Source organism: Hemiscyllium ocellatum, chromosome 17 (genome assembly GCF_020745735.1).
Source record: "Hemiscyllium ocellatum isolate sHemOce1 chromosome 17, sHemOce1.pat.X.cur, whole genome shotgun sequence".
Taxonomy (NCBI): domain Eukaryota; kingdom Metazoa; phylum Chordata; class Chondrichthyes; order Orectolobiformes; family Hemiscylliidae; genus Hemiscyllium; species Hemiscyllium ocellatum.
The window spans coordinates 55,067,255-55,093,513 of record NC_083417.1 but is presented as its reverse complement, the minus strand read 5'-3'; the positions used below and the strand labels follow the sequence as shown (position 1 = coordinate 55,093,513).

At 41.3% G+C, this 26,259-nt stretch overlaps 1 protein-coding gene across 1 annotated transcript in view; it reads left to right on the top strand.

Annotated features, from left to right (window-relative positions):
* Positions 1-23,887: 23,887 nt before the first annotated feature.
* The window catches only part of LOC132824083 (puratrophin-1-like), a 146,835-nt gene continuing 144,463 nt past the window's right edge, over positions 23,888-26,259 (top strand). Inside the window, exon 1 of the mRNA XM_060838353.1 lies at positions 23,888-24,908. Coding sequence (XP_060694336.1) covers positions 23,888-24,908 — 1,021 coding nt within the window. The remainder of the gene's footprint in view (positions 24,909-26,259) is intronic.

Sequence of the window (26,259 nt, the reverse complement as noted above, 5' to 3'; positions counted from 1 at the left end):
CTTGGCCCCCGCGGCCTGTTCGAACTGGTCACATATGCACACAAATCTGTGCACGGACAGCGGATTCGAGCAGAAAACGACAATGTTGTCCATGTACAGCGAAGCCTTAACTTGTAGGGCCCCGCTGCCAGGAATAGTCGCCCCTCTCAGGCTTGCATCCTTCCTGATGCACTCGGCAAACGGCTCTATGCAGCACACAAACACGGAAGGAGAGAGAGGGCAGCCCTGCCTGACTCCAGATCTGACTGGGAAGCTATCTGATTCCCACCCATTGATGGAAACAGCACTGACAATGTTGGTGTAGAGCAGTCTGATCCAATTGCAGATTCCCTCCCCAAAGCCAATTTTGGAGAGAACCTGTCTCATATACGCGTGTGATATCCTGTCAAAGGCTTTCTCCTGGTCCAGGCTGATGAGGCAGGTATTCAACCCTCTGTCCTGCACATGGGTGATCGTATCCCTGAGGAGTGCAAGACTTTCAGTGATCTTCTTGCCCGGTACAGCACAGGTTTGGTCAGGGTGGATCACCGACCCCAGAACAGACCTGACCCGGATGGCAATAAACTTTGACAAAATTTTGTAATCCGCATTCAATAGTGAGATTGTTTCCAATTTCTGAGTTCCTCCCTCTCCCCCTTCCACTTGTAGATGAGGGTGATGATGCCTTTCCTCATGGATTCACTCATGGTACCTGCCCAAAGCATACTGACATACACCTCCAGCAGGTCCTGGTCAATCAAGTCTCACAGAGCAGGATAGAGCTCGGCCGGTAAGCTGTCACTTCCGGGAGTTTTATTCTTTTCAAAGGACTCAAGGGCCTTGGTCAGCTCATCCAGAGATAGCGGCTGGTCCAGCCTCTCCCGTGTTCTGTCTTCTAAGACCTCCGTGATAAAGGACAGGAATGACTGGGAGGCCGCGCTGTCGGTTGGCTTCGAGTCATGCAGATTGGCAAAGCAGGATTTGCTGACGCTCATGATGTCATCCTGAAATGACTTTATCGAGCCATCTTCTTCTTTCAGGCTGCTGAGCATGGAGCTCTCTTTGTGTACCTTCTGGAAGAAGAAACGTGAGCAGTGCAGATCCTGGACCGGAAGATTATCTTGGAAGCCTCCGAAGCAAAGAGGCTTGCTGGCCCTTCACCTCCTTGAGGTCCTCTGTGAAATCGACCCCCATCATCTGCGGCAGGAGCAGTTCTGCATACTTTCCTGGAGCTGGGACAGTTTTCCCTGCCTCTCTCTCACCTCCTGAACACCTTTGAGGATGAAGAACCTCTTGATGTTCCCTTTTACTGTTTCCCACCAGTGTGCTGGGGACTCAAAGTGGGGCTTCACGGTTCTCCAACCTGCGTAGTCCCTCTTGAACTCCTCAATGTTTCCCGGGGTCAACAGCTTTGTGTTCAGCTTCCACGTTCCCTTACCAGCCCGCTGCCCGTCCTGTAGGTGACAGTCAGCCAGCAGGAGGCAGTGGTCAGAGAAGAACACCGGCTTGATGTTGGTGGATCTGACCGAGAGCATTCGGGACACAAACAGGTAATCTATCCTTGCGCGGATAGACCCGTCTGCCTGTGACCAGGTATATCTACACTGCGCTCTGTCTGCAGGGTGCTGAAGACGTCATGCAGCTTGGCATCTTTTACCATGTCCATCAGGGCTCTGGACGTGGTGTCCAGTTTACTGTCCCCCCCGCCGGATTGTCCATCTGCATCAATGATACAGTTGAAGTGTCCAGCCAGAATGACCGGCCTGGACGTAGCCAGCAACAGTGGAAGCTGCTGCAGGACGGCCAACCATTCACTCTTACCCACTGAGGCGTACACATTAATCAGTCTCAGGGGAGCGTTTCTATACATGACATCAGTGACGAGGAGGTGCCCGCCCACCATTTCCTTAACCTCGGAGATGGTGAAGTTGCCTCCTCACAACAGGATACCCAGGCTGGAGGCACAGCTATCCTTGCACCCCGACCAAACTGATGGCCCATGGGCCCACAAGCTCGACCATCTCCTGTAGCTGCTGAAGTGCGGTATCCCGCACTCCTGCAGAAACAGGACGTCGGCTTTAATATTGGCCAGGAAGGCCATCGTAGAAACACATCGCATAGCAGATTTGATGCTACGCACATTGATACTGGCAATTTTTATCCCCATTTTAACAGTTTACGAGGTTACCAGTGTCCATTTGCTGCTGATCGTGCCTTTCTGGGGTAGCTGTGTGCATCCCTGTGGTACGGCAAACTGCTGGACCCTCCCAGGGCTGGAGTAGCTGTCCGACTCCATGCTGGGGGCATTTCCCTGCTCTGGTGTCTTCGGATTGAGCCCAGGGTCCGCACGGTCCAGTTCTCTGTCTGACAGCAGGGCTGTCACAGGACCGCTGCTCTCAGTTACCTGGAGCTGTGGGACGGTGGGTACCCCTTGATTCTCACCACGTGGGGGGTGGTCTTTACCCGTCCCCTCAGAGGGATCGTCTTTTCCTGTTTGGGCGGTGCTGCCCTCCTTTTTCCCCACGGCGCTCTATCTCTTCCTCTGGTGATGACCCTCCTTGCACCCGTCCTCATCACCTGAAGAGCTGCCTGTATCCTCGGCACGTAGGTCTCGTTTTCCCGTTTGCTAGGTGGCTTTGGGAGCCTGGCGAGTTTTTCTCTTTCTGTTTTTGACTATAATCCAATCCTCTGCCTCCTTTGTTCCCTCCTCTTCTATTTCCTCCATCTGTCTTGAAAGAGCTGTGCGTAGGTGGCGGCCCTTCGTCTTGGGCAGGACTTGTACTTGTGGCCCGCCTCTCTGCACAGATTACAGTTCTTGGCTTCTTTACATTCCTTGGCAGGTGGTCTTCCTGCTTGCAGTTTCAACAGATTGTCACCTTACAATCCGCCGCCATGTGGCTTGACCTCCCGCAGGTTCGACACACTTTTGGCTGTCCTGCGTATTTCAGGTAACCTCTGCTTCCTCTGATTGCGAATCTGGAGGGTGGGTGGAAGATGTTCCTGCTGGCATCGACCCTCAGGGCTACTCTGACCTGCCGCTTGCTGGTCCAGATCCCGAAAGGATCGACCACATCAGTGCTTTCTCCCTCGACCTGGACGTATCTTCTCAGGAAGGTCAGGACGTGGGACATGAGGGTTGTACATATGGATTGTAACGACCCGACTCCTCTGCGCAGGAAGCACACACCAACAGGACTGCCAACAAGATGGAGAACAGAGGTTTCCCTTCCTTCTCCTTGAAGACCTTCAGGAACTGCTCGCAATTCTTCACGCTCCTGAAGGTCATGTCAAAATCGCCTGCCCCGGGGAAATTCTGCAGGCAGTGCACGTCCGCTGCATCAAACTGCAGCACTCCAGCAGAATCTTCTTGAAAACACTGTCTGATCGACCAGTGTATGCTCCTCCATCTTCTTCACAGTCACCCTGACTGTGTTGCGAATGCCCTGGCCTGGGCTGCGAGTAGCTGCTGAGGCCATAGCTCTGGGGTTGGCTGGCACCTGAATTGGCGTTAGGTCGAAGCCAGCATGAAGATCCACTAAGAGCAGGTCAGCACAACCAAACGAACCTCCAAAGTCCTATCACAATCCAGCGATGATCTCCAGCAGCTCCGACGACTCAACAACTCGACCCCCGTGGTATCTCCCCTGCCAGCGCACGTCTGCTGTGTCGAACCTGCAACACTCGAGCAGAATCTGTTCCTCTAGTCCCCAGGAACTACACATATTCCAAGCCAAAAGGCCGAGAAGCAATTTTTATTTTTAATTTCAAAAATATACTTTATTCATAAAATATTTTGATGGTCTGTACAGTTGGTCATGCCATACATATGTAAACATTCCATTTCTTTGCATACAGAGATCAGAATTTATCATTTGTATAAACTGGTCTGTACATTTATTAATCATATATTCATAAATTTAGCTGAGGCGTCAGCAGAGCCCAAATGACTGCGTGGGCCCCCTGTTCTCCTTTGGCAGGCAGATGTTACATGGTGGTCTTTCCCCACCGTGCCTTGGCAGCAGCTGCCCCAGGCTTCAGCGCGTCCCTCAACACGTAGTCCTGGACCTTGGAATGTGCCAGTCTGCAACACTCAGTCGGGGTCAACTCCTTCAGCTGGAAGGTCAATAGGTTTTGGACCGTCCAGAGAGCATCCTTCACCAAGTTGATGATCCTCCAGGCACAGTTAATGTTCGTCTTGGTGTGCGTCCCGGGGAACAGACCGTAGAGCACGGAGTCCCGCGTCACAGCGCTGCTCGGGACGAACCTTGACAAACACCACTGCATTCCTCTCCAGACTTCTTCTGCGTAGGCACATTCCAGAAGGAGGTGTGTGGCAGTCTCGTTCCCCCTTCCCCCGCAGCCGCTTCGAGGGCAGTGTGCGGTGTGACTGAGAGTCCGGACATGCATAAAGGATCTCTCAGGCAGAGCCCTTCTCACCACCAGCCAAGCCATGTCTTGGTGCTTGTTGGAAAGTTCTGGCGATGAGACATTCTGCCAAATAACTGTGACAGTCTGCTCAGTGAACCGCTCGATAGGATCCGCTGTCTCCTTTTCCCAAAGGGTCTCAAGGACGCTACGTGCTGACCACTTCCTAATGGACTTGTGGTCAAAGGTGTTTTTCTTCATAAACTTCTCCACTATGGACAGGTGATACGGAACAGTCCAACTAATTGGAGTGTTCCGCGGCAGCGGGGCCAGGCCTATCCTTCGCAACACCAGGGACAGGTAGAACCTCAGTATATAGTGACACTTGGTGTTTGCGTACTGGGGATCCACACACAGCTTGATGCAGCCACACACAAAGGTGGCTATCATGGTGAGGGTGGCATTGGGTGTATTTTTTCCACCGTTGCCCAGATCTTTATACATCGATCCCTTCGGACCCTGTGCATCTTTGATCTCCATATAAATTGGAAGATGGCCAGGGTGACTGTATTAGCACAGGTTCTGGGAATACACATTTCGAAGCGATGTGATAGCTCTCCCTCTCTGTCCTCTGCTGGATGCTCTTTCTGCTGCTGATCAGGGGGGCTGATGCCTGACGATCTGCTCTTTAGTGCAGATGACTGCTTCCAGCTGTGATGTATGTGCCAGTGATGCCACTCCCTTTTGGTCGCCGTCCGCTGGATGGTTTTTGAATGAGTCATTTGATTTTATTTGCCAGCATTTTTCTAAGAGGAGAACAGTCTGAATTGTTTATTTGACTGTGAAAGAATGAGATAGGGTCATTTTTAATAGCTAATTCATTAAATTGTCACAAGCAGTTATGCTTATGTGAAAAAGGACTCAAACAGTTCTGCAATTTTGATTTTATTCAGTTTTTTTTTAAAGCATTCTGTTCAGGGATGTTATTACTCACATTCCTGGAGCAGGTGGGACTTCTCACTCAGAGGTAGGGACACTATCATTGTACTGTAAGAGTGCAGACCAATTCAATTTAATCATTAGAGTGGGAATGGTTGGCTGCAGGTGACTTAGAGTACGGGACAGAAACAGACCCTTCGGTCCAACTCGTCCATGCCAACCAGATATCTTAACCTAATCTAGTCCCATTTAGAGTCATAGAGTCATAGAGATGTACAGCATGGAAACAGACCCTTCAATCCAACTCGTCCATGCCAACCAGATATCCCAACCCAATCTAGTCCCACCTGCCAGCACCCGGACCATATCCCACCAAATCTTTCCTATTCATGTACCCATCCAAATGCCTCTTAAATATTGCAATTGTACCAGCCTCCACCACTTCCTCTGGCAGCTCATTCCGTACATGTACCACCCTCTGTGTAAAAAAGTTGCCCCTTAGGTCTCTTTTATATCTTTCCCCTTTCACCCGAAACCCATGCCCTCTAGTTCTGGACTCCTCCATCCCATGGAAAATACTTTGTCTATTTATCCCATCCATGCCCTTCATGATTTTATAAACCTCTATAAGGTCACCTCTCAGCCTCCAACGATCCAGGGAAAATAACCCCAGCCTATTCAGCCTCTTCCCTATAGCTCAAATTCTCCAACCCTGGCAACATCCTTGTAAATCTCTTCTAAATCCTTTCAAGTTTCACGACATCCTTCTGATAGGAAGGAGACCAGAATTGAATACAATGTTCCAAAAGTGGCCTAACCAATGTCCTGTACGGCTGCAACATGACCTCCCAATCCCTATACACAATGCACTGACCAATGAAGGAAAGCATATCAAATGCCTTCTTCACTCTCCTATCAACCTGCAATTCTACTTTCAAGGAACTATGAACTTGCACTCCAAGGTCTCTTTGTTCAAAAAGACTCCTTAGCATCTTACCGTTCATTGTATAAGTCCTGCTCTGATCTGCTTTTCCAAAATGCAGCACCTCATATCTTCTGGTTGCTTACCTGCCCAGAATTATTTTAATTGTGTGCAGTTGCTAACGTGAGTAGACTTACTGTTGTCTCCAGTATAGCTGTGTCTTGCAGCACAGTAATAATCACCTACCCTCTGGTCCAGAAGATCTAGGATCTCGTCTGACCCGCCACAGAGGTATGTTGTAACATGTTCAAGCAGTTTGATGAAAGAGAATCATAAATCATCTAAACTTTTGGTGTAAAGGAAAATAATATGATTATAGTTGTGACAATTAGAATGTATCATCAAAAAAATTAACTTGCACTTGGGGCAAGTATCAGCTCATCAGAGTAAGCATGGTTTTGTGAAGTGTAAGTCATATCTGTCTTAAGTGTTTTTTTTGAGATATCACTAGAATGTTGGATAAGGATTATGGGGGTTGTCTTCATTAGAGGGTTGTTGCTGAGACTCTCATTATTGAAATCCATGAACATCCATAATGTGTTTCCCAAATAAAAGATAGTTATACAACTAAAAATATTTTTGTTTATTTGCTTCCTATGAAATTTGTTGAGGATCAGTAAGGGGCATGGGTAGCAGATTGAGATATTGTTTAAGGGGTGTAGTGACTCATCGCAACTATGTTCCTGCGTCTTATTGGAAATTGTTCAGAATTAATCACAAAATATCAGTGGTAAAATGGTATAATTCAATCTGTCATGCTATCAAATGGTACACAGTTGGTGATCATGTGTGAAAGTCCTCACTCTGTCCAATCCGTTTTGCTATTTCCTTGTTGCATTTGTTGTGTATTGATCAACCTTGAGATACAACCTGCATGATTGTAAATTATATGAAATATGAAGTTCCTTTCACTACTGGAGCACAACATTCTTGAGATACAATAAGAGGATTATAATTCAGTCAAAGCAGTTGACATCAATAGTGAAACGTCTTCCATGAAGTTTATTAAGTCAATAGGAGCTTTTTAACTCCTTTGACCAACCTATCCTGTAATTTCTTGATGGATTTGATGCAAGTGTTTGGACAGCTGTGCATGCAAGTTTAAAGTAGAAAACCTTATGCAACCTCTTTATACACACACAAAAATAGCAGTTCAGTCCCCAGCTTTTTAACATGCATTATGATTAATAATTCGGTCACTTTCCTCAATCATGTTTGGTGTAGTTATGCAACTGAACAGCAGCTAGAGCATCAATTTACTTTATAGGATACCAGAGTGTCTGGCACATCTACGTGTTAGTGAACTGTAGAATATTGACCTTATTTCAGCTTTTTTTTCGCAGCTTTAATATTACATGCAATTAGATGTTTTAATTCTGGGTTTGGGGGCATCTTTGATAATACTATGAATTATGCAGCACAGAGACTTTAGTATTTGTAGTTTCCGCATCCTCTGGTATTATAGTTGTTATATTAGCAAAACTCGTGAAAGAAGTTAATGATTCCTATGAAAGCAGCAAAATCTGTGCTAGAAAAATAATTTCATTTGTAGAAATTAATTCAGTCATGCTTTAAAAAGTTTGCTTTATTGAGTTTACTGCTTGGTTTCTTGCATCTATTTTTATCGTAATAGTCTTTCTAAGGTATACAAAATGACTTAGTAAAACTTGTAATCTAAGTTGTGCAAATTAAGTTAGTAGTGTCTTCCCCCATAACCACCAAAAAGCAGTCACTATTGGAAATCTGAACTTAAAAACAAAATTTTGGTCATTCTGTGCAGGTCTGAAGCATTTCAGAGAGAGTAATTTAGTAAATGTTTCGGTTTGAAGTCCTATTGTCATGGTTTGTTCATTAAATTGAACACACAAATTATTAGTTGGAGTTTACCATTTTGTTTAATTGCCAAAACGGCTGATTGTAAATGCATCTTCTTCATTTTATGAACTCCACCAAGAATACTGTATGTTTTTAAAACTGCTGTTAACTAATTTATGCTTTCCTTTTGACAGGATTCTGAATCCTTGGATGCTTGTATTCAAAGTACTCTTTCAGCACTCTATCCACCTTTTGAAGCAACAGCATCCACAATCCTGTGTCAGGTTTTTGATGTAGTGGAGAAAGCGTATCGTGGTGACGGATTGTGCTACCTCATTGATTTCCTTGTGCCTGCGAAGCACATTCTGCAATGCATTCAACAAGATGCTTGTGTAAGTATAAATATGTGAAGGAAGGGGATAATTCACTTTGTTGAGCTTATGTCTTTGATATGTATATCCATAATTTGTCTCCATTAATGTGTCGATTATAAACAATTAATGTACTGCTGCAATTCTAGTTACTCTGATTGTCTTTAAAAATGCAAGTCCTGTTATCCTTAACAGCTGCACTCAAAACCATGCGTGGGAGAAAATACAACACATTCAAGCCACTTCCTTTAACAGTGCTCTTGCATTTTGAAGCTCAAAAATATTGGTCAGAAACATATGTGACTGCAAAGGTGCTATTAACTAAGTTTGAAAAACATGCAACAGACTGAATAATTTTACAATTAAAACCGAATGCTGAAGACATTTAGTCAGAAAAAAGGCATCTGTAGTAGTCGCATCTGTGGCGAGAGAAACAGATTTAAGATTTTGAGTCCGATGACTCTTCTTCAGAATGTTAATGCTGTTTCTCTCCCTTCACATGCTGCCAAATCTGTAAATTCTTGACTTTTTGCTGTGTCAGATATTAATGATTTTAAAAATTAACAATGCAGAACTGGTTATGCTTTTTGATTATTCTCTGTAAACTCAGAAACTATTTGATAAATTCAGGGATTGACTTAAAAACATTAATTGTGTAGCAAGAGAAAATGGAATTTAATTTAAAACTCTCATACAATCAGACTTTGCATGAATTTGATTGAATAAATCCAAATCCATTTTGCACTTTTTTAAAATGATGAAGCAACTTAGATTTTAGTATTAAATGAAACCCATTATGTAGTCCGTAAACTTAATTTTGGTATGAAATGCAAGTTATAATTTAGAATACATGCTCCATTTTGAATAGTGTTTCACAATAATCTTGGATAAGTACATGAGTTATTAAAATGATGTTATGACACTCTATAAATTTTGAAACAATCTAAATTAAAGTAGAAATATGTTTTCTCATTTAGACCATTTTTGTTTCTGCAATTTAAGCAATCATTTACAGAGTAGATGGCTGATCAAATAGCGTTATAGAGTCATTCTACACGGAAACAGACCCTTTGGTCCAACTCGTCCACACTAACCAGACATCCCAATCTGGCCTAGTCCCCTACTTCAGCATTTGGCCCATATCCCGCTAAACCCTTTTTTCTTTATATACTCATGCGGATACATTTTAAGTATTGTAATTGTAGCTGCCTCCACTTCTTCTGGCAGCTTGTTCGATACACACAACACCGTTTGCTTGAAAAAGTTACCCATCAGCTCCTCTTTAAATCATTCCCCTCTCACCTTAAATCTATGCCATCTAGTTTTGAATTCCCCTATCCTAGGAAAAAGGCCCTGGCAGTCATCTTATTACCCACCATTACTATGGCATAATGGAAATTAATTTGCAGCAATTTCAGGGTTATAATGGAGTAAACTGATAAAATAGATTTCTTTAAATTAAACTTTAAATTAAAATGCTAAAAATGTTGATATTGCTTTTCTAGTCCCAATGATTTGGCAATAGACATATTATGCAATTCCCCTAACTACAGCTTCTGAAGAAGTGTCTCAGTGCACTGGAAATCTTTGCATTGCACTGCAATGTGTTAAATGATTTCAGGGATTTATTTTCATTGTTTTCCAGTCTCAAAGTTCATAGGATTTTTTTAGGGGCTTAATCCAACTGGATTTAAAATGCTGTTGCTATAGATGTCTTTTTTTGACTAAATATCTTGAGCACAGTGGACATTTTCTGTTTTTAATGAAATGTTCTGATTTCACTTAGCTTTCAAAGTTAGTGTGGAATATGTCTTTTGAAACGACACATTTTCTATGCATAATACTTAAGCTTCAGCCCTTTCTTTTATTTGAACCTTCAGAACATTTTAACCTTCAAAACATTTTAACCTTGAATAAATTAAAGACATTTCATAGAACATAATAAGGTGAAACATTTTGTATCCTATTGTTAAAACTTATCTGTTTTAAAAGTGTGTTAAACTTTCATGATAAATGAATTGAAAATACCATATAGCTCAATCACACTTTTAAAAATAGGGATGTTCTAAAGAAGTAATCCAGATATAGTAATTAAAGAGAAATCCATTCTTATCATAAATCATCTGAAGCAAGATTTTGGTATGATCAGTATTGGAATTCCTGACTCAGAAATATGTTGCTGCTTTTTCACTGTCCTGGGTCAAAATCCTAGAATTCTGTCCTAGACAACATTGCTTGTGTGTGTGCCTACACCAAATGGACTGCAGCATTTCAAGAATGCAGTTCACCATCATCATCTCAGGGCAAATAATGGTTCAAGAATGCAGTTCATTATCACTATCACAGGGCAAATGGGGATAGGCAATAAATGTTAGTCCAGCCAGTGAAACCCACTTGCTCCACACACAAACAAAAGGTAAGTTAAGCATCCTGTTATTCAATTTTAACTGACACATCAGAGCATTATTGTTCCCGTTTTGTTTGTGTAAATAATTAAAACAAAACAAATAAAGTTGCTATATATTTTGCTTTCCTAATGGACAAAATACAACACGGGAGAGAAAGAAATGTAAACTTTTCTTTCTTTACATGAACTGTCTTTGTAAAGCTTATATGGATTATTATGTATGGCGAAAGTGAGGACTACAGATGCTGGAGATCAGAGTCAAGATTAGAGTGGTGCTGGAAAAGCACAGCAGGTCAGGCAGCATCCGAGGAAAATCGACGTTTCGGGCAAAAGCTCCCTGCTTCATTCCTGATGAAGGGCTTTTGCCCAAAACATTGGTTTTCCTGCTCCTCGGATGCTGCCTGACCTGCTGTGCTTTTCCAGCACCATCTAATCTGGATTATTATTTGTTGAGTGAATTCACATAACAAAAGTCTTATAGTTGCTGCTGTTGCATGTTCTAATTTTGTTCTAATTTTTACATTTTGATAAAGATCTGATGAGAAATTATTAATACTGAATAGTGTACTTGGCATGCCGTGCTTTTAATATAGATGATGCTGTTTCTTGGGCAATACTTGCTTTTGGTTGATGAAGCAAAAACAACTGGTAAACCTCAAGTGGCCAAATCATGACCTCCTGTGCTGTAAATTTTAAATTTTAAAACCTGATTTTTTTTTTGCTGCCTTTCCTTTTGGCTCCTCTTGTGGCATTGAAGTCTTGTTTTAAATAAAAATTACAACACTACAGGTTGCCTCTCTCTCTTGGGTATTAACTGCTATTGTCTCTCAGTTCTGCTTGCTTTGTTCCTCCTCCAGGTCCATTGCCTCTTGAACTCATCTCCACTTCATTCTTATCTGGGCTAACTGGTCTTCTGCTTCCCTACCCAGTTGCTGCTTTTGCTGGACCAATAAGTTGGGTATCTTTCCATATGTATATGGCATTCTGACTCCATATCTGTTTCATTGACTCACCAGACTGCTGTCTTAAATAGTCAGAGTCTCTGTGGTGTTTTATCAATGACTCATAATGCTATCACTTGTTACAGCTATCAACTCATAATACATCTACTTGTTTTGTTTTACAGTCATTGGAAAATGATGGTTCCGGTTGCATAATGTAGAATGGGAGATCAAAATAGTTAACGAGGGAAATTTTTATTTTTAAGCAGTGTCAAGTAACAGAATAATCTTGATCCATCAGGGGTAATGTTGCCTATGATATCACAGTTTAACATTCTTAAATATCAGTGTAACAATGAGAAATATGCTTCTGGTATGGTTATTGTACTTTCACTGGTGATGGAGCATTGTGAAACATATTGCATGAAATATGTAAACATCAAATCCTATTAGACTATTGATTATTTCCATATTTATTCTGTTGTCCTGTCAGATCGATTTATTCATAGCAATCTTTTAAATCTGCATCTCAGTAGTGAGAAATATACTGAATTGTAAATTTATTTAAATAGAAATGCATCCTATTATCTTAGTGTGGGTTCATAATCTGATTCCCAGCCATGTTTATTGTAGATTACAAATGGCTTCCTCCTGTGCTGTACTGCCTAGCTCATGACATTTGCTGGCTTTTTGAAGAAGTTAGTCCTGTGCCCCACTTCTTCCCCGTATCAACAATTTTGTTCCTTCAAGAATATATCCAAATTCCTATACAGGCTACAATTGAACTGTACCCACCGCCCTGTCAGACTGTAAATTCCATATTCTAACTACTTGGTCAGTTAAACAATCTTCTTCATGTCATCTCTTGTTCGTTTGTCAGTCCCCTTGGATCTGTGCCTTCTGTGTAGTGATCGTTCAGTCAGGAAACTATTCCTCTTAACTAGTCGTTAAGAATCAAGACAATGTAATTAAACACCTCCATCTCATTATCTTTTGTGCTTCTTTGATCCAATCCCAACTCCCAACAGTATGGAAACAGACCATTTGGTCCATCGAGTCCACACTGACTGTCTAAAGAACAACACCTAGACCCCTACCCAATCCCTGTCACCTGTATTTCCCACAGCTAATCCACCTAGCCTTCACAACCCCAGGTAGTATGACCAATCCATCTAATCTGCAGATCTTTGGAATGTGAGAGGAAGTCAGAGTATCCAGAAGAAACCCACACAGACAAGGGGAGAAGGTGCAAACTCTACATAGTCAGTCACCTTGGGGTGGGATCGAACCGGGTCTCTGGCATTGTGAGGTGCAGTGCCATCCCAAGATACATGATACCTAATCTAGGATGGTCAGTTCTCTAGTTTGTTCCTGAACATATTGATCCAGAAAACCATTCTGGACATGCTCCAAGAATTCCTCCTGTACAGTATTGCTACTGATTTGATTTGTCCAATCTATATGCAGATCAAAGTTGCACACAATTATGTTTGTACTTTTATTGTTGGTACTTGTAATCTCCTGTTTGATGCTTTCCCCAAAGTTGCTACTGCAGTTTGAAATGTTTGTATGCACTATAATGTTCTGCCCCTTGGTGTTTTAAGCTCTACCCGTACAGACTCTACTTCACTGAAGCTAATATCCTTCCTCACTATTGTGTTTATTCTCTCTTTAACCAGTAATGCGCCAACTTCCTTTTCCTTTCGGTTTGCCTTTTTAAAACTGAACATCCCAGTAAGGCCTGTACCTTCCTTTATTGAGGTTCTTGTGTCATAGTGATAATGTCTCTATCTCTGAACTAGGGTACCTGGGTTCAAGTCCTACCTGCTCCAAAGGTATGTAATTACATTTCTGAACAGGTTGATTAGAAAATATCTACCACTAGATATTCAGTTCCCATTCTTGCACACTCAGCAGCCACGGCTCTGTAATCCCAAATGTATCATACATGTCTATATCTATTTGCGCAACCAATTCATCTACTTTATTGCAAATTCTCCATTCATTAAGACATAAGGCTTTAATTGATGTTGTTTTAACATTCTTAGTCATATTTACACAATTTTGCACTGTGGCCCTGTTTGATTCTTACCCTTTGAATTCTCTGTGTATCACTGCTGTTATTTCACATTCTGGTTTTTGCTTTTGCCCCATTTCCTTTTTTTCCCTGTATAGGTTTCCATCCTCCTATTTTACAAAGAACAAAAAACAATATTTCACCGGAACAAGCCCTTTGGCCCTCCAAGCCTGCGCCGCCACATTTTGTCCATCCATGTTAAAATTTACAAAATCCATATCGCTCCATTTCCTTCCTATTCATGTATTTGTGCAGGTGCATCTTGAATTTTGGTTCAAATCTTCCCCAACTGCACTAGCAAATATTCTCCATTAAGACATCAGTTCCAGTCCTGCTGAAGTAAAACCCATCCAGCTTGCTCCCCATCGCATCATCTATCTAGCCACATATTCATCTGATATAGATTCTGATATTTCTATTCTGACCAACATGTGACACTGGTAGCAGTACTGAGACCACTACCTTTAGGGGTCCTATTTTTTTAACTTACTTCCTAACTCCCTTTATTCTGTTGTTAGGACATCATAGTTTCTTTTATTATATATTTGGTACCACTGTGTACTGTGACTTTGAACACTTCCTGTTCAACCCCCCACTCTCCAGAATGTCATTGACCTTTGTATTTTGGAAGCAATGCACCATCCTGGACACATTTGTGGCCACAGAAATGTCATACCTATTCCCCTTATGACTGAATCTCCATTACTATTTTGGTTAAGATTCTAAACTAGAAATGGACAGATTGCCTTTAGACAAAAGGCTAGACAGAATAGGCCTGTATCCTCTGAAGCTGAGAGTCAGAGGTGAGTTAATAGAAACATAAAGGTGACTTTACCAGACAGATGTCGAAAGCATGTTTCATTTTGTGGGAGAATGTAGAACTCAGAGTCCTAGTTTAAAAGTAAGGGCATGCCCTATTAAAACAGTTGAGGAAGCATGTAATTCTGAGGGTTGAGAATCTTTGGATTCTTTTCCTCTAAAGGCAGTGGATGCAGAATTTTTAAATATTTTTAGGGCAAGGCTGGATAAATTCTTGATTACCGAGGCAAGATTACTGGGTGTATATATGATTTGGAGATGCCGGTGTTGGACTGGGTGTACAAAGTTAAAAAGCACACAACACCAAGTTATAGTCCAACAGGTTTAACTGGAAGCACTAGCTTTCAGAGCGCTGATCCTTCATCAGGTGGTTGTGGAGTACACAATTGTAAGACACAGAATTTATAGCAAAAGCTTACAGTGTGATGTAACTGAAATTATACATTGAAAATTACCTTGATTGTTAAGTCTCTCATCTGTTAGAATGACAGTGTTAGTTTCATTTCTTTCATATGTAAATCACAACACTTTTTTTAAAAAAAGTTACATTCTCAGGTTAACTTTAACAATTGGTGTTAGCCCAGATAATGTGTTCAAGGTGTTCACCCCCTGTGTCTGTGTCATAATGTTTAGACTGCAAGTACAAATTCACCCCACAAATGTATGTGTGTGTCTGTGTAAAGGGGTCTAAGTCTGTGAGAGGGTGTGTGTGTACAGTGCAATGGTAGTCACCTGTAATGTGACCTAATCCAAGGTCCCAGTTGAGGCCCTCACTATGGGTACCGAACTTAGCTATCAGCCTCTGCTTGGTCACTTTTCGGGACAACTCCATACAACCTTGTCATGGTAGGTGCTGTAAGACGTATAAGAGTGTGGACATGGATACCACCATTAGGCGTGGGGACACCTCCCACCATGTATGTAGCAGGTACTCATACCAATGTTGTCTATCTCATACACTGCAGCAAGGATGCCCCTAGGCATGGTAAATTAGTGAAACCGAGCAGACGCTCTGGCAACAGATGAATGGGCACTGCACAAAAATCAACAGACAGGAGTGTTCCCTCCCAGTTGGAGTATACTTCAGCAGTTCAGGACATTTGACCCTGGACCTTTAGGTGACCATCCTCCAAAGTGGACTTTGTGTATCCTGGTGGCTAGTTTTCTACCTGTCTGTCCGATTTTGTGTTTGATACAGTCCTTGCATGGTATTTTGTTAATGACATTCGTTTTGCTGATTGTTTGTACAGGGTCCTCTAGTTTCATCAGCCACTGTTTCAGTGTGTTGGTAGGTTTGTGGGCTACCATGGTGCCAAGGGGTGAGAGTAGTCTGGTAGTCATTTCAGAGATGTCTTTGATGTATGATAATGTAGATCGAATTTCTGGGCACATTGTATCTGCTTGTTTGGGTTTGTTATTTAGGAATCAGCAGAATGTGTTTATTGGGTACCCATTCTTCTTGAATACGCTGTGTAGGTATTTTTCTTCTGCTTGTAATTTCTGGGTGCTGCAGTGTGTTGTAACCTGTTTAAATAATGTCCTGATGCAGTTCCATTTGTGGTGTTAGGATGATTGTGTCTGTAATTGAATATCTGGTCTATGTGTGTTGCTTTCCTGTCGAGGATGATCTGAAGTTCTCCGTTAACTGTTCGTTCTACTGTGACATCAAGGAAGGGGAGTTGTTATTGTTTTCCTCCTCCTTTTGTGAAGTTTATGCCAGTAAGGATATTGCTGATGATGTAGGTTTCCTCTAATTTGTTCTGTCTTGTGTTGACAAAAGTGTCATCCATGTAGCGGACCAAATTTTTGGGTTGGATCATGGGGAAGGCTGGTCGTTCGAGTCCCTGCATTACTGCTGCTGTTAAGAACCCTGATATTGGTGATCCTTTGGGTATTCCATTGATTTGTTTGTAGGGCTTGCCGTTGAAGGTGAAGTGGGTAGTGAAGCACAGGTGTACTAGCTTGAGCATGTTGTCCTTGCTGAAGAAGTTGGTGCTTCTTGTTTGTGTCCTTGTTTCCTCTAGAAGTGTGGTGAGTGTTTTTTTTGGCCAGTCTGATGTTAGTTGATGCATATAGGACTGCTACATCAAAAGAGACCATTATTTCCTCCTCTTCTGTCTTGGTATCTTTGATGTTCAGGAATTCTTGGGTTGAGTGAATGGAGTGGTATGAGTCTTCTGGTGTTTCAGTTTGTGGCAGACCCACTATCACGAGTAACCTCTGACGAAAGAGGGCACCACTTCAACTGGGGCAACGCGTCCATCCCAGGTCAGACTAAACAAACAAGCATGGGAATTCCTAGAGGCCTGGCATTCAAACTGGAGCTCCATCAATAAATACATCAATTTGGACCCCATTTGTCAACCTCTGAAAAAAAAGAAAAATAAATGAAATCACCCATCTTAAGAGACCAAAACACACAAATAGAAAGCGGGACAGAATACCAGCGTTTCACCGAAAACTCACTGATGATGTTACTTAGCATGATGACAAAATAAACATCTGAAAACAGATCTTCATTCCTGGCAACAACCTGGCAAATAATTTCTGAGCCCTCTCCAGCTTAATAATGTCCTTCCTATAACAGAGTGATGAGAACTGGACTCCAGAAGATCCTTTACAACATCAACATAATGCCCCAACTCCTATATTGAAAGGTCTGAGCAATGAAGGCAAGTCTGCTAAATGCCTTTTTAACCACCCTGTCTACATGTGATGCTAACTTGAAAAAAAATTATTTGCCTGAATGCCTAGGTCATAAAGTTCCAGTTTCCTAAACATTGGCATTTCCAATATTACCCTGTCATGGTCTTAAGTGAGTGAGCAAAGGTCTGGCAGATGGGTTGATAAATGTGAAGTCATCCATTTTGGTAGGATTAACAGAAACAGTAAAAGGACTTTTACTTGAAGGGGTGTCCTTGTGCATGAATCACAGGAGGTTATAATGGGTAATTAGGAAGGCAAATGCAATTATATCCTTCATTGCTAAAGTGATTGAGTTTAAAAGCATGGAGGTTATGTGGCAGCTGTATAAGGTGCTGGTGAGGCCACACCTGGAGTATTGTGTACAGTTTTGATCTCCTTACTTGAGAAGGGATGTACTGGCACAAGAAGAGGTGCAGAGGAGTTGATTCCGGAGTTGAAGGAGTTGCCTTATAAGGAGAGACTGAGTAGACTAGGATTGTATTCATTGGAATTTAGAAGAATGAGGGCGATCTTACAGAAGCATACAAAATTATGAAAGGAATAGATAAGACAGACGTCAAGAGGATGTTTCCACTGGCAGGTGAAACTAGGACAAAAGGGAATAGCCTCAAAGTTAGGGGGAGTAGATTTAGGAGGAGGAACTTCCTCTCCCACAAAGTTATGAATCTATGGAATTCCCTGCCCAGTGAAGTAGCTGAAGCTAAGATAGATTTTTATTGAACAATAAAGGAATTAACGGTTACTGGGAGAGGGTGGGTAAGTGGAGCTGAGGCCATGAAATCTTATTGAATGGCGGAGCAGGCTTGATGGACCGGATGGCCTACTCCTGCTCCTATTTTTTATGTTCTTACGTTCTTATCAGATTCATTAAAAGGCAAGGCTGTCTGAAACTTTACGTTTGTCACTAATATGAAAACTCAGGAAGCCCAGCTGGAAAGGAACATCGTTTATTGCTAAATGCCAAAATAGAGCCACTACATGTTGCATACATGGGCTTATAAGACCATAAGACATAGGAGTGGAAGTAAGGCCATTCAGCCCATCAAGTCCACTCCACCATTCAATTATGACTGATGGACATTTCAACTCCACTTATCCGCACTCTCCCCGTAGCCCTTAATTCCTTGCGAGATCAAGAATTTATCAATCTCTGTCTTGAAGGTATTTAGCATCTCGGCCTCCACTGCGCTCCATGGCAATGAATTCTGCAGGTCCACCCCTCTCTGGCTGAAGAAATGTCTCCTCATTTCTATTCTAAATTGACCCCCTCTAATTCTAAGGCTGTGCCCATGGGTACTAGTCTCCCCGCCTAACGGAAACAAATTCCCAGCATCCACCCTTTCTAAGCCATGCATTATCTTTGTAAGTTTCTATTAGATCTCCCCTCAACCTTCTAAATTCTAATGAATACAATCCTAGGATCCTCAGCTGTTCATCATATGTTAGGCCTACCATTCTGTCACGGGATCCATTACTTCTTCATGAAAAGACTCGATTCCTCTGTGGAATTTTACCTGATTATATTGTATTGTATAAGATTAAGCTTAACAACAATGATGCTGTTAACTCGTTAAGTGTCATGGGATCCGTCTACTTCTTCATGAAAAGACTCGATTCTTCTGTGGAATTTTACCTGATTATATTATATTGTATAAGATTAAGCTTAACAGCAATGATGCTATTAACTCGTTAAGTGTCATGGGATCCGTCTACTTCTTCATGAAAAGACTCAATTCTTCTGTGGAATTTTACCTGATTATATTAGATTGTAGCAACAATGATACTATTAACTCTTTATTGTATTTTAGCCTAGCAACAATTAAGTATAACTATGACTACGTGGCAGCTGCTCTTTACCAGCTACTTATCAGCTACTTATTGTTTTCTCAGCTAATTAAGTGTTTAACGCGACCTTTAAACAATGCTGACCGAGGCACAGTTTGAGATTCCAGTTCTTTAAACAAATGATGTAATTGCTTAACTTAGACTGTAAGGGATAAAAGCAGAGCTAAAACAGACAGAACTCACTCTTGTCTTGAAACACAGACAAGGAGTCACCCAACCATCTCGGCTTAACTGCAGATCCTCTGAACCACCAGGCTTGCAGAAAAGACACATTTGTGCAAAATACAGACCGATCGGATGAAACATACGGACGGCTAAGAGCTTGCTGAAATACGCCTGCCTAAAAGATTCTCGGTTGAGGCACTGCATTCTAGCCTGAAGAAGATACAATCTGAACCAACTAGCTGAAACACGCTAGTCTAAGAAGATCCCATTTGGGACACTCAGGTATTAAGCTCTGCTTTTATCCTAGGTATCTTTTAAGAACATTCAAAAAGGCTGTAACGATTGTGATTAACTGAAAACATCTGATTGTGAGTATTCAACTTATTATAGTGATAAATTTCTATTATATTTTACACCACACACTTCGTATTCGCCGAACCTTTATTTGATAAGATATGTTTACCTTTGTGTTGGTATGTTAAGTCTAGAACTTAGCTGAGAAGGCATTAGGATTGACTTAAAGTGAATCCCTCTCACTCCTAGGTGAAAGGATAAACTGAAGGGACCTAGAGACCTGCGATAAACCCAGCCGAGTTTGTAGCTATCAGGACCATACAGTCAATAGGGACCACTGGTAAACTTGACAGGTAACGGCCTCAGGTATATGCCCGAGGTACTGTAGTTTAATCCGGTAGTAACCCATACCTATTGAGGATATCCACCTGAATAACATAACAATTCCAGGGATCATCCATGTGAATCTCCCTGGACATACTCCAGTGCCAGTACGTCCTTCCTGAGGTGTGGGTCCCAAATTTGGACACAGTATTCTAAACGGGGCCTAACTAGAGCTTTATAAAGTCTAAGTAGCTCATCAATGCTTTTATATTTCAACCCTCTTGAGATAAATGAGAAAATTACATTTGCTTTCTTAACCACAGACTTAGACTGCAAGTCAACCTTTAGAGAATTCTGGACTAGCACTCTTTGTCCTTTGGCTTTATGAATGTTCTCACTGTTTAGAAAAAAGTCCATGCCTGTATTCTTTTTTCCAAAGTGCAAGACCTCACATTTGCTCACATTGAATTTCATGAGCCATTTCCTGGACCACTCTCCTCAACTGTCTAAATCTTTCTGCAGCCTCCCCACCTCTTCAGAATTACCTGCTTGTCTGCCTAACCTTATATTATCGGTGAACTTCGCCAGAATGCCCTGACTAGTCTCAGTCAGGGATAGTTAGTTCTGCAGACCCATCCCTGAGTTTGTTTTTTTTTCTTAATCAACCAGTTCAGACATGTTATTACACACATCTGGAGCAGCTGGGATGTAAACCTGGATCTCTTGGTCCAGGGATACTGACACTATCACTGCATCACAAGAAGGCCTGAGGGCTCAGGTGATGAGTTCCGACTGGACAACAATTACCTTTTACCAAGGTAACTCATATTCAACAAGTTCTGTGGGAAATTAATTAATGATTCCCCATGGGGATTATAGGGATTATTACACACAAGTGGGACCCTCTTTTAATTACTTTCCATCTATTCTCTTTTCACTCATCATTTTATCTCAGCTCTTTCTCATTTTTAGCAACGATTTGGATTTTACAGTAAGCATTAACTAAATAGCACCAGAAGAGTTAGACCTTTCCACAGGGTTTCTGAAGATTTCTGCATTGTAATTTATAATCTAAAATGCATTCAAGTGTGGCATCCTCTAAAGGTGTCCTCTCTCTCTAGTACTGCTGAACCTCCTCCCTCTTATTTGCCCTCCTATTCATGCATGTCCTGATTCTCCTGCACACCCTATGGGTCCCACCTTTGACTCACTTTGTCTCTTCTAACTTCATCCCTGTCTCAATCTGATGCAATATTTCTGTTTGAAATGGGACCACAATATGGTGGCAGCTTCTGTTTACTTGGTGGAGAGACCACAGGGTACCCTGAGGGGAAAGTGTGTGTCTTCTGAAAAAGATGTAATGACAGCCTGAATTTGACAGCCTAGCAAAAGGAAGCAGTAAGTCAGTTAGGTACCAAGAACTATTTACAGCACTTTTCAAAAGGGGCTGGATGTAAGAGTTGTTTGGGATGAATTCAAAACCCTTCCTGCCTAGGACAGAGAATAAAGTGGTCAGCAAAATATAAAATTAAATACTCTACTTCTAAATTGAATGATCAGTGGAATATTAGTGATACATTAAGCACTTGAGACAACAGATACAGCTGTACAGAAGCTGTGGCAAAATCCCACAGCATGAAGAGGTAATTCGGTAGTCATTTATGTCAGTTACTTAATGTGGAAAGGCGTTTTAGAATGTGTGTTATGCACTTTGATATGTAGCAGGTACACTGACATGGAAATGTCAAGAGAAAATATTTACGTTGTTATTTTGAATGAAGTACATAACCCTCCATAGTAACTACTTTTTCATTGCATGTATTATTAAACCCTCTTGTTATGCAGAAAATAATTCAGCAGCATGCATTGTTGCAAATATTTTTAACCCTGGAATTATCCAGGAACGAGGCCTCAAAACAGATGCAATGAGGAGGATATTCAATCGAGTATATACCTCTGCCACACTGTGTTAATTCTGTATTTCTTCAATTGATTAATTTTTGTGGCTTTTCTCTGCTTTAACTGCAAAGTAGAGGGAAATAAAATCTTTTTGTTGAGCTTTCTTCTCGAGACAAGGCTTCATGTCAAGCCATGTCAAATTAATTCTGAGGCCAAACTCTGTACTGGTACCCTGTAATTTCTGCCATTTTTGCTCATTATTTCTGCTTTATCTAGGCTTCATAGTAGCTATGAAGTATGCTGATATATTTGCGAGTTTACCAAATTTTTGTGCATTCTAATTCAATTTAACAATGTATTTGGATGGGTTTAAGTCATCTTTTGTTGTTTATTGTAAATATACTTTTAATTGATTTATTAAATGAGTTGTTTGATATTGGAAAGCTATTTTAAGCCCAAGAAGAAGCATTTAACAGGATTTTTTCATCTTTTCTTCAACAGTTTCAGTATTGTGGATTTCTATTTCGTTATGAAGGTTGGCCTTTATGCATCAGTGAAAAAATTGTGATACAACTGTCTGCACTTGATTGGCGAATTTTACAACCTGGTGATTTCTACCTTCAAGTGGTTCCAAATCTGAAGAAAACGCCACGTATTGTATTAAAATGCCTTACAACAAATGGGTACAACATAGAAGAAGTAATTATTCCAGAGGTCACTTATACTTCTATCTTCACTACAGAATGGTTGGACAATATTAACAAGGAACGGATGGGAACAGCTTTGCAGAATTGCCTTTTGTCTACTGAGAGCAATATCTTGAGAGTACCTTGGGAAGAGGTAGTGAATCCAGAATTTGTTGATAAACCAAAAATGATTGAAAGTATGTCATCAAGAAAATGGAGTATGGATCAGGAAGTTGTTTATAACAATCCGAAAAATGTACTATTGAATGATTGTAGTGCAGAATTAGGAAGCCATTCTGAAACACTTCAAAATCGAAGTACAAAAGAAAAAGAATTGAAAACACATCACATGCAGCCTAGAATGGTGTTAGATAATTCCCTAAGTAGTATTGCAGATTATTTAGATGCTTCTGTTAGTTCCCCAGTAATATCTGCTCATGAACTTGAGGGGGAGTATGTGGAACTTAGCCAAATTTCATTAAGTGAAAGTGATTTATTGTCACAAACAAGTAGTTCAGACTTAAAGTTGCAAAGTATATTGAAGGCTGACAAATCATTAGGAAAAATCCCTTTGGATGCCTTAAATAGTGGCACTACTTTAAATGTGAACTGTCATTTTAATGTAGAAACAGTAATAAACCCATTTAACTTGCATGTTAGCAACAATGAGGAAATTCTTGAATATAAATCACTTGTAGATAGTACAGCAAGCAAAATGCCATTTTATAAGACTTGCAGTAGTTGTGAAAATAAAGAGCCTTGTGTGTTTACAAAAGTAGAGCTGTCTTCACCAGCAGAAACTGACTTTCAGCAAGAAGGAATGCAACAGGAGTTCAAGCCTTGCTGTGGAGACATGCATATGTTAATTAAACAGACCACAAATGGCACAGAAAACAATTTAGGCAGTCGTGATTTGGAACCAGTGGTTGGCAGCCACACACAGACGTCTGTTCAGGATTTAGAACATCAAAAATGTCCAAGTTCTTCAGGTGATTCATTGCCCATGCCACACAGCAAACACAAAATTGATGTGAAAGAAATTGCAGAAAAGAAATTGCAGAAAAGTAACCGAAGTCTGCTTGAGGCAGATTCAACAGAAAAGACACACGGTAAACATACACAAATTCCAGAGCAGAACAGTACATCAATGGTTTTAATTACTTCTAATAAAGAATTTTTCAGTCAAGTGACTGACTGCAATGTCGCTAACACTGTTGAATTTGTAAATATTCCTGTTGCGGCACCTCCTAAAAGCTTACAACAAGAAAAGACAATGAACCAGCAGTCAGAATGTACTGAGAATGCACAGTTTAATGGTCAGAATCTTAATCAGTTTTTTAAAAATGTAACTCAACCAACAGCAGATGTACAATTGGACGGGTACAAAATCTCTTCAATGCATTCTTTCGGCTCTGAAGATACTACTGATTGTAATTTATGTGAGAATTTTGCACTTGCTAACAATCCAGATGCTCACTTCAAGGACAGCAGAAGGCAATTAGTGATTAAATGTTCTCAAATGATTGAAGAAAATGTAGATTCTGCTATTCTCCAACTGGCTGCCTCACATGCTACAGAATTAATAAATGAAGAAAAACAATCTGCAACAAATGCTGATCATTTACAATCTAATTTAACAACAGACACCGAGTATTGCAGGAAGCATGGTTTTGAATATATAACACATTTAGACAAAAATCATGTGTGTTGGACAGAGGAAAATATGCAGTTGAATAAGTGTTTCATTAGTAAAGAAAGTACTAGTCAGCACTTTCAAGTCAATACATTACATCAGATGTCTGAGCATGTGAAAAATGCAATTGCAGATCAAATGCAGAGTGAATTCAATAAGCAAAAACAAATTGAAGCTAATGATCTGAACATCACAGAAAGTTGTAATCTAATACCTAAGGAAGTAAATCCACTACAAGACAGTGGAAGTCCATCCTTACAAGACACATCCAATGAAAATATTGTGCTAGGGAGTGGCAAATGTTGTGATAAAAAGGAAGCCAAGCAACAGGATTATTCTACTCTTGAAAAGTCCTGGTCAAGTATGGTAATGACAGAATCTAATATTGCCTACTCAACTACAGTTGGAACTAAAAAACTTGAAACTCATTGTGCACTTACAGATGGAAATGAAAACATGTCCTTTGCCAATAATACTTCTGGGCAAGATTCAAAGGAATACAAAATTCAATCAGAAACACAAAATATAGAAGATTTAATTAACGTAAATGCTGAAAAACGAAAGCAAAAAGGATGTCTTGCTGAAAAAAGTCATCTCGAAGGTAAGATATCTCTGAATTTGAATGCCTTAACTTCTTTTGGTGTTTTTTCTTGCTTTATCCAGGATAATTATTTGTGAGTACAAAATTACATTAGATTCATTACAGTGTGAAAACAGCCCTTCAGCCAAACAAGTCCACACCGACCCTCTGGGGAGTAACCCACACAGACCCATTTCCCTCTGATTAATGCAACTAACATGGTGGGCAATTTAGCACGGCCAATTCACCTGACCTGCACATCTTTGGATTGTGGGAGGAAACCGGAGTACCCAGACGAAACCCATGCAAACACGGGGAGAATGTGCAATCTCCACACAGACAGTCGCCCGAGGCTGGAATCGAACCTGGGTCCCTGGTGCTATAAGGTGACAGTGCTAACCATTGAATCACTGAATGACTAGCACAAGGGGGCCCGTAAAGTTGGCGAGTCTACTACTGTTGCAAGCAGTGCGTTCCATGCCCCTACCACCCTCTGAGTAAGAAACTGCCTCAGATGTCTGTCCTATATCTATCACCCCTCAATTTGAAGCTATTCCCCTTCGTGATAGCCATGACCTTCCTAGGAGAAATGCTCTCACTGTCCATCCAATCTAACCCTCTGATTATTTTATATGTCTCAATAATCCTTTCAACCTTCTTCTCTCTAATGAAAACAGCCTCAAGTCCCTCAACCTTTCCTCGTAAGACCTTCCCTCCATACCAAGCAACATTCTAGTAAATCTCCTCTGAACCCTTTCCAAAGCTTCCACATCCTTCCTATAATGTGGTGACCAGAAGTGCAAGCAAAACTCCAAATGTGGCAGCATCAGAGTTTTGTTCAGCTGCAGCATGACCTCGTGGTTCTGAAACGTGATATGCCTTTTTAGCAGCCCTATCAACCTGGGTGGTAACTTTGAGGGATCTATGCACATGAACACTGAGATCTCACTGTTCATCTACACTAAGAAGAATCTTACCATTCGCCTAGTACTCTGCATTCTTGTTGCTCCGTCCAAAGTGAATCACCTCACACTCTTGCGCATTAAACTCTACTTGCCCCCTCTCAGCCCAGCATTATAGCTTATCTATGTCCCCCTCTAACCTACATCCTTTGGCATTATCCACTACTGTACTGACCTTAGTGTCATCCGCAATTTACTAGCCCATCCTTCTATGCCCTCATCCAGGTCATTTATAAAAATGACAAACAGCACTGGCCCCAAAACAGATCTTTGTGGTACACCACTAGTAAATGAACACCAGGATGAACATTTCCCACCACCCACCACCCTCTGTATTCTTTCAGCTACCCAATTTCTGATCCAAACCACTAACTCGCCCTCAATCCCATGCCTCTGTACTTTGTGCAGTA